The 8,665-nt window shown below is 33.8% G+C and overlaps 1 protein-coding gene across 3 annotated transcripts; it reads left to right on the plus strand.

Annotated features, from left to right (window-relative positions):
- The first annotated feature begins 9 nt into the window (after window positions 1–9).
- On the plus strand, window positions 10–7,478 carry LOC107909746 (regulator of G-protein signaling 1). Of its 3 annotated transcripts, none has more exons than XM_041088889.1 (12): window positions 10–365; window positions 551–671; window positions 760–823; window positions 890–974; window positions 3,604–3,677; window positions 4,122–4,313; window positions 4,504–4,592; window positions 4,725–4,963; window positions 5,156–5,280; window positions 5,926–6,047; window positions 6,158–6,372; window positions 6,662–7,478. In XM_041088889.1, exons 1-11 carry the CDS (start codon window positions 286–288, stop codon window positions 6,365–6,367), a joined length of 1,401 nt encoding a protein of 466 aa, XP_040944823.1. In that variant the 5' UTR covers window positions 10–285; the 3' UTR covers window positions 6,368–6,372; window positions 6,662–7,478. The 3 variants fall into 3 exon arrangements, with proteins under 3 accessions (XP_040944823.1, XP_040944822.1, XP_016692874.1); XM_041088888.1 differs by having other exon boundaries at window positions 6,669–7,478; XM_016837385.2 differs by lacking the exon at window positions 6,662–7,478 and having other exon boundaries at window positions 6,158–6,517.
- Window positions 7,479–8,665: the final 1,187 nt, after the last annotated feature.

The raw sequence follows: 8,665 nt of genomic DNA on the forward strand, positions 1-8,665 counted from the left end.
CAATGGAGCTGATCATTGCTTACGGAAAAGTCACGTGTATATGTTACAGACACGGAAGTAAAAATTTGGGAAGTCCTTGATTTCGGTAAATATTGCTTTGGCTTGATCATTAGTCAAACAAAGCCTTCACGTGGGAAATGGAAACATGGCGACTCTTTGGCCAAGAAAACGAGGCCACTGCCGTGTTTTTCCCACCCAAAGACTAATCAAACCTTACTCTTTTCTTTTCCCCGCATCTAATTCCTTAATTTGATCTTCTATCAATCATATGTTGAAGAAAAAACGATGGCAAACTGTCCCGCCGTTCATGGTGGCTACCCCTCCGATTATGTTGCTGTTTCCATAGCCATCTTCGCCGTGATTTTGTACCTTCTTTTGAATCTTTATTAAGAGCCCCATTTTTTATATCTCATAAAAATTTCATATCGAAGTCAAAGTTCATTCTTTTTTGTCTTTAGATGGGTAGTTTTGCTCTGTCATCATCTATTCGATGTTATGCCTCAGTGGGATTATTTTCTTTTTGAAATTGTGCCTTTTTCTTTTTCTGCAGACTTATTGTGAGGTCAAGTTTCCCGTTTTTGATACACAAAGTTCCAAGTGCAAGAGGCAGTGCCTTTTGGATTCCAGTCATTCAAGTTGTTGCCAGCTTCAACTTCCTGTTATCGCTTGTGGTAAAGCAATATAGACTTCAATTTCCTTGTTATTTATATATCTACAATAAATGACTTCATTAAATTGTTAACCATACGCTTTTTACAGATGGCTGGGAATTTCCTCAAGTACAAAAAGAGCCACTGGTGGTTGTCTTGCTATGTTTGGGCAGGTTTATGGATCTCTAAATTACTTTATATTTTTCCATGACATTGTCTGAAGTATGTTTTGGTTTCAGTATGGGTTGAAGGTCCACTTGGATTTGGTTTGTTGATGAGCTGCCGCATAGCACAGGCCTTTCAACTATACTATGCATTTGTCAAGTAAGTGGATATTCTTCTACTTGGGAGATTTAAGACAGACTGTAAATAGACAAATGATAGAACCATGTTGGTTAAATTGTTTAGGAATGCTTGATCCTGTTAATTTTTAGGTGAAATGTTTCAGTTAGGGGTGAGCATTCAATCGAATCGAAAATCTTTGGGTTAATTGAGTTTCCGAATCTCATTTTATCATCCTAACTTTATTTGAAGTTTTCTCGAATCGAGTCGAGTGAGATGAAATTCGAATCGAATCGAATCGAATATATTTGTTCGAGTTAAATTTTAAAAAATAATTTTAGGTCCTTATAACAACTGCCACCCATCGTAATAAAATTTGTCCACCTTAATCAAATTTTTTATTAACTTTCATCACCTCATAATTTATTTATTAATTTTTTATATATTGGTTAGCTTCTTTGCTTGTTTAGTTGTTTCAATTATCTTCAGATTCTTGTCACTATGTATTTTTGGAATTAAAAATATATTAAATGTAAAAATATGATTTTTTAATAAAAGTTATTTTAAAAATAAAATGTGAAATTGATACCAATATAAAATTTTAATACAAATATTTTATGGCATAATTAATAATTCAATTTTAATATAAATATTAAATATGACTAAACAATTCAATAATATAAATAATATAAAATGTGAAATTTAATTTAATAATATAAATAATTGATATAAATAAAATTATTACTATTTATGTTTAGTGATTTTTTATTTTGGATAATTTTGATTTTTTATTTGAGAGTAAAGGGTGAGAAGTAAAAGTTTTGGGGAAAATAAAAAGTTTTGGGGAATAAAAATTTGAGGGAAAGTAAACAGGGGAGTAAAATTTTGGAGGGAAAATATTAAAAAAAAATGGAGGGGGAGGGTTTGGGGTAGATGACAGGTGGGATGGGAAGGGAATAAAAGTTTCAGGGAAAAAGTGGGAGGGAGTAAAAATTTTGGGGAAAAATAAAAGGTTTTGAGGGTTTTGGGGAGTAAAATTTTGGTGGGAAATGAATTTTGGGTAGATTGGGTGGTTGGGAGAGGAGTGAAAGTTTTGGAGAGAAAGTGGGAAGGAGTAAAAGTTTTAATGGAAAAGTAAAAAAGTTTGGGAGTTTAGATAAAAATGTAAAATATTATAGTTTGACATTCGAATTATTCGAATTCGAAAACCCAACTCGATTCGAACTCGAAATTTGAAAAAAAAAATCGAGTTGATTCGAATAACTCGAATAACTCGATTCGTTTAACTCGAAATTCGAATTTTTTTTCAATTTTTTTGAGTCGAATTGAATTTTTCTCACCCCTAGTTTCAGTCATGGGACTGCTATAATTTTTAATCAATAAGGGGACGATTTATTCACATATTATTGGTGCAATTTTATATTCTGGAATCACTTTCCCATGTTTGGATAAAAAAAATTACTTTCAGTATGTTATGTGACATTACCAATAGTGTCAAGATTTGATATATAGGAGGCACTCTTAATATCGGTAATCTTACATTGTGAGATTTTTGACAATTTTACACTTTGATTCTTTTTTCTTAAACCAAAGCTAAATTATAATAAAAACTATTGAATCAATATTTTCAATTTTTTGATATATTATTCAATTAACATTTCAACTATATATATTTATTATAAGTTTAGTAAAGTTAACATTTTGTCTATTGCATTGTGCCTGAAATGTTATTTTTATAACAATTTATTATTTCTTTTTATCATTTTAGTCAAATTTACCTTTAAACCATAACAAATAACATATTTTAATTCAAAAAAAAATCTTTTTTCTTTTCCTTGTCACTTTGATCAAAATAGAAGCCCTTAGCTGCTTATAGCTCCTCCCCCATTTCATTTTATTTGTTTGAGAAAAAATATATGAAATTAATTTACTAGATAAACGTATTCATTTAATGCTACATTTGGTAAGAGTATTATTTTTCTACATGTTTTTGTACATGAGTCAGCAATAAACTAATTACAATTGATAATTTTTAGCCAATGACTTGTTTTTGACAAAGGAAAACTTTTTGCTTATTTTGAAGAGGTCTTATTTCTTACAAGAGTTTTTGCTCATCCTTCTAATTTCAAATTAAAATTTGTACTAATTATTCTTTATTTTATGTCTAACTATTTTAACATGTGTATTAAATAAGTTTTTTCCTCGTGTTATTACACTTGTAACCAAACGTGTCATAAATTTCAACCTTTGTATAGTTAATAATAAAAAAGTAGCAAAGTTGTATGAGGATAATTTAGTAAAATATGTTTTTAAGGTAATCTTACATTCCATCAACCAAATAGAAAAACCTTACATTTCAGTCAAAATTGAAGAGGATATTGTAACACAATTTGTAATATGCAAGTAATCTTACATTTCAATTATCCTATTACTAAAGATGATCTTACATTTAGTGAATCAAACACTCTTTGAATTTAACTGCAATTTTCTACTCCGAGACTTTGCCATTGAGCAAATTTCTACTCAGTCTGATGGTTTATCAGAGATAATGCTGCCAAACCACAAGTTTTGTATCACATTGCAGTATTAATTGCGGTAGAGGTGATGTTATCTGTTTAAACATTCCATTTTAGCAAAAATTGGTTAGTTTATGTGTTATTGCATATTTCAGGAGGCGTTTACCACCGGTCAGATCTCATATTTTTCTTCCACTAATTGTCTTGCCATGGATCGCCGGTGCTGCAAGTAAGAATCTTAGAAACGTACCAATTTCATCAAGTTGGACAGATAGCAACACTTTCTCCAAAAGAGTTGTTTCGTTTGTTTATCTAGACATATTTATACAGTTATCAGAGCCAAGAGTCAACAGATATCTTGAATTAATATTTGCAATTGTTGTCTACAAATATTACGGAGCTTAAGAATATATTTGGTTGCTTAATTCTCATTGTCCATGTCCTTAGTCATTTATTATGTTCATAATGTTAACAAATGCATGAAACTTATAAACTACCATGCAAGAGTGACAGGTTCAAATAGCACTGCTGCACTTGAGTTATTCTCGCCTCCAGTAGATATTTTCTTATTGGGGCTTTGTAACTTATGGATCTTATGATAATTATTTTGACTCCTTTTTGCTCTTAACTCCAATGTGATTCTTATTTTAACTGGAGGTTTACTGTTATGTAGTTATTCATGTGAAGAAGCCTCTCAATTGCAGATGTCACCTGCAAACTTACTGGGTAATAGCTGTAATGTGTCTCCACGCGTTGTATGTAGCTGTTTTGGTTGGGTTCACTGGGGCAATTCGGCATATAGAGTTCAGGTTTGATGAACTCAAAGACCTGTGGCAAGGAATACTTGTCTCAGCCTCACTAATTGGTACATGTTTATCTACGTTTCATTTGGTCTGCATGTCTATATTATATTATCATCACTGGTGATAAAGGAAACAGGCTTTAGTGTGACAAATAATGATACAATGTATTATTCGGATTATTTTGAATGATATCTCTGTCATTTAACTATGTTGACCTTCATTTCCTTTTTCATGCTCCTTTGCTTTTCTCAGGACTTTGGGTTTCAGCTTACATCTTGAATGAAATTCATGATAATATCTCATGGCTTCAAGTCACCTCCCGATTTATCCTTTTATTTACGGTATGTTTGTTATTGATTTATTCCTTAGCCTCTTGGTTAGCTTGTCTGCATCATTAGACAGTTGAGATAGAAGTAATCCGGAGTCTTATGATTTTCGTGTTTTTGCTAAGATGGTTCAGGTATGTTTCGCAGGCAAGCAGTCTTGTACTGGTTTTCTTTTCCATATCAATTTCTCAGCCTCTGCTCACACAAATCAGCTTCATAAAAAGGGAACCTATAGAATTCAAAACAATGTGTCAAGCTCTGGGGATACCAGATAGCGGACTGCTATTGCATAGAGAACAAGCTGTTGTCATCGATCCTAATGAACCATTGGATAAGCTTCTTACTCACAAAAGGTTCCGTCAGTCTTTTATGGCATTTGCAGACAGGTACTTCTTACGTTCCCACAGCTCCACTTGGTTAGAGTTTGACAAAAGTTTATTTTATCCAAAGAAAAATAAAGAGGGAATGGTTTTCCCTGAAAATTTTCTTCACTGTTATAAACCAAAGAACACATTATTTACGACCTTAAAAGATTAAAAGAAATTTTAAAATTGAATATTGTTTTGTCTTGATCGCAGTTGTTTGGCTGGGGAAAGCGTGCATTTCTTTGAAGAGGTGCATGAGCTTGGCAAAATTCCGATAGATGACCCTGTAAGAAGGATCTACATGGCAAGACATATTATTAATAAATACATAATTGCAGGTTTGTTATTTTATTTTTCAAGAAACCACTGCTTAAATTTATTTTTTTTATTGTTTCTCACTGCATTATTTTCGGTATTAAGCCTTGTGCTATGGAGAAGTTCATATAACTTAAGAAAACATCTTTGCTATCCTCCAAATATTAGTTATTTTCTCCTCTCTGAACATTTCTTCACTAGCAGGATATATTAATACATGGTTCAAAATTTAATGTACATTTCGAGTTCCATCTTTTAGAAAGCTTAAGTTCCGAGGGGTGATGTTCTGTGCTAAATTGAGTCATTGAGATATTTTGACATGCAAACTCTGAAAGAAACTGGTGTAACCCATTTTCAAGTTCCGGCCCGAGGATGAGCCGCGCTAGCTATTAGTAAAACTACGATTACCTAACATAGATTTCATGCGTAATTAGGTAAACATATCGTTGACGTGCATATATTTGTACTTGAAATTGAAGCATGATTTGATTCATAATTAGGTAAAATAGTCAACAATCACTAAGGGATGAGTGGTCTGGTATTAATCTCCCATGAATATTTCATTGATAAAGCTCGGATCTCCGACCTTTATATTTCATCTGTGACTTCATGTTTGCTTAATAATTGACATGGTCTTATTATTTAACCTTGGGCAAACTATCCTGCAGGTTCAGCAATGGAAGTTAACATATCTCATAGAAGCCGGCAAGCGATTTTATCCACCACTGATCTAACACATCCTGATCTCTTTACCAATGCACTAAATGAACTTCTACAGTTGATGAAAATGGTGTGTGTTTCTTTACTTAGCATATGTAAATCAATAATTATTATTAGTGGTTAATCCATTAAATTGGCTCATAATACAGTTCATTCATTTTTATGTATTTTATACTATAGAACTTGGCAAAAGATTTCTGGTCATCCATGTACTTCCTCAAACTCAAAGATGAAACCAGTGTGAGATCTAATGGCTATGAAATGGAACAGATGAGTGGAGCATATAGTTTCTCACCCAGGTTGAGTTGTGTTAATGCTATTGATGATCCCTTTCACCAGGACCATTTTTCAAGTGGCTCAAGCCAAGATGTTCATCATCCCTACCAATAATGGAAGTAAGCTTTGTAATTATCATTCTATTTGAATGTAAATTCACTTCACAAATGAGTTGAATATTTCATGTATGTTTTTTCCTTTACTTTTTTTCGTTTATTCATCAAACTCAATATAACATAAATGTTAAAATCTTTATAATATAAATTATTGATATGTTGAAAGTTATATAAATATAAATTATTTTAAGCTCAATAGATATTAAAAAATACATAAATACGAGACAAATATATGAGTTACCATTGTTACATTTTATCTATCTATCAACTATATATTAATGATAATTGTTAGGATTTAGGAACTGTAGGCCCAAATGAACTAATAGGATCCAAATCTCCGACACGGAAGAAGAATGTTCGCTTACAGGCATAGTTCGCTGGGGACCCACCCTGCTGGAATGCTAGATGTTCACAAAGATAGCTTGCACGGGAAGCTCACGAGGAGAGCTCGCGTAAGTCTCGCAACAATGAGGTCGTGAGTTATGTCCGCAAAAGAGATCGCGAGCCCTGCAAGGGATCTCCGCTCGTGACTAGCAGGTACGAGGCTCGTTGGAGGAGTCAGTCCTAAGATAAAAAAGGACCGCGTGCTCTGCAGACACACGTCCAATAAGCCAAGGGATGCCTAAGGAATGTCAGTACCATTGACCCCAATATTGAGACAAAATAGTGGGTACTATTGTGAGCTGTAATAGTAGCAGTAGGAACATGTATAAATACCTCTACGTTTCCTTTAATATGATACGAAAAAAAATATTACTCAACAATTGGTGCGGTGTGCGTTGACTTCACCAACCTGATCAAGGCATGCCCCAAGGATAGCTTCCTCTTGCCGTTGATAGATCTCCTAGTTGACGCCTCCGCTAGGCACAAGTTTATGAGCTTCATGAATGCTTTTTTGGGCTACAATCAGATCCTGTTGGACCGTGATGACCAAGAAAAGACAACTTTCATCACCGAAGAGGGTCTCTTCTATCATTGGGTCATGTCATTTGGACTAAAAAGCGCGGGTGCAACTTATCGAAGGTTGGTAAACAGGATATTCAAGGAGTAGATAGGTCGCGGCTTGGAGGTGTACGTAGATGACATTATGGTAATAAGGGTGAGTATTCGATCAAGTCGAATCGAGTTAAAAAATTTCAAGTTAGTCGAGTTGACGAATCCTATTTTAGCAATCGAAATCAATTTGAATTTTTTTTTGAATCAAATTGAATCGAGTAAAATTTTTTTGAGTTAAGTCGAGTCGAGTTAACGAGTCCTATTATTTATATTCAATGTTGTGTTTACATTGACCGATTATTTAACTAGCAAACGAAGTACAAGATTATTTAACTATTTAATGAGTAAACATTTATCAAAACGACGTAGTTTTTGCTTTTTAACTTAATGGTTTTGACTTTTAACTTTAGAAATCAAAACATCGTAATTTTACCTTTTCTTATTTGGATTTTCAGATAACTTGAATTGTGTAATTATATTCGAGTTAAACTGAAAAACTTAATTTTTTATTCGAGTTGATCCGAATAACATGATTAACTCAAATAACTTGAACTATTTAATTCACAATTTAAATTTTTATTGAGTTTTTCAAATCAAATCGAATTTTACTCACCCTTAGCTAGTAAAAACCGAATCCATGAAAAAACATGTGCTGAACCTCTCCGGTGCGTTTGCGACATTGGGGGCCCATAGCATGAAGCTTAATTCGGTGAAATGTGCCCTCGGTGTGCGAGTCAACAAGTTCCTGGGTTTCATTGTCTCAAAAAGAGGAATAGAGGTGAATTTGGAAAAGATTTAGGCCATTGCAGAGATGCCCCCCTCCCTGCGAACTATAAAAGAAATCCAACGCCTCATGGGCAGGGTGGTGGAGCTGAACAGGTTTATCTCCAGAATGGCAGACAAGTGCCTCCCATTTTTCAAAGCTTTAAGGAAACCCTTCTTGTAGACTAAAGAATGTCAAACAGCTTTCGAACAATTGAAACAGTACCTTACTTCCCCCCACTGCTAAAGTCACCTCAAACGGGAGAAACATTATATATGTACTTAGCAGCCTCAAAAGAGGCAATCGCGGCTGTCTGAGTCAAGTTTGAAGGCATCCTCCAATTTTTCGATGTACTATGTCAACAAGGTGCTTCAGCATGGCAACCTCAGGTACACAAAAATAGAAAAATGCATTTATGCCCTTATCATAGTAGCTCGCAAGTTACGATCATACTTCTAGGCCCATCCAATTGTTGTAGTCACCAACCAGCCAATGAAGGAAGTGTTTGCCAAGGCAGACACCATGGGGAGGATAATG

This window comes from Gossypium hirsutum, chromosome D02 (assembly GCF_007990345.1).
Source record: "Gossypium hirsutum isolate 1008001.06 chromosome D02, Gossypium_hirsutum_v2.1, whole genome shotgun sequence".
NCBI classification, from domain to species: Eukaryota; Viridiplantae; Streptophyta; class Magnoliopsida; order Malvales; family Malvaceae; genus Gossypium; species Gossypium hirsutum.

Coding starts and splice junctions, on each gene's coding strand:
- LOC107909746 (XM_041088889.1), top strand. CDS start 286: ATGGCAAACTGTCCCGCCGTTCATGGTGGCTACCCCTCCGATTATGTT. Junction 824..889: donor GTCTTGCTATGTTTGGGCAG/GTTTATGGATCT, acceptor TTTTGGTTTCAG/TATGGGTTGAAGGTCCACTT. Junction 4,964..5,155: donor TTTATGGCATTTGCAGACAG/GTACTTCTTACG, acceptor TCTTGATCGCAG/TTGTTTGGCTGGGGAAAGCG.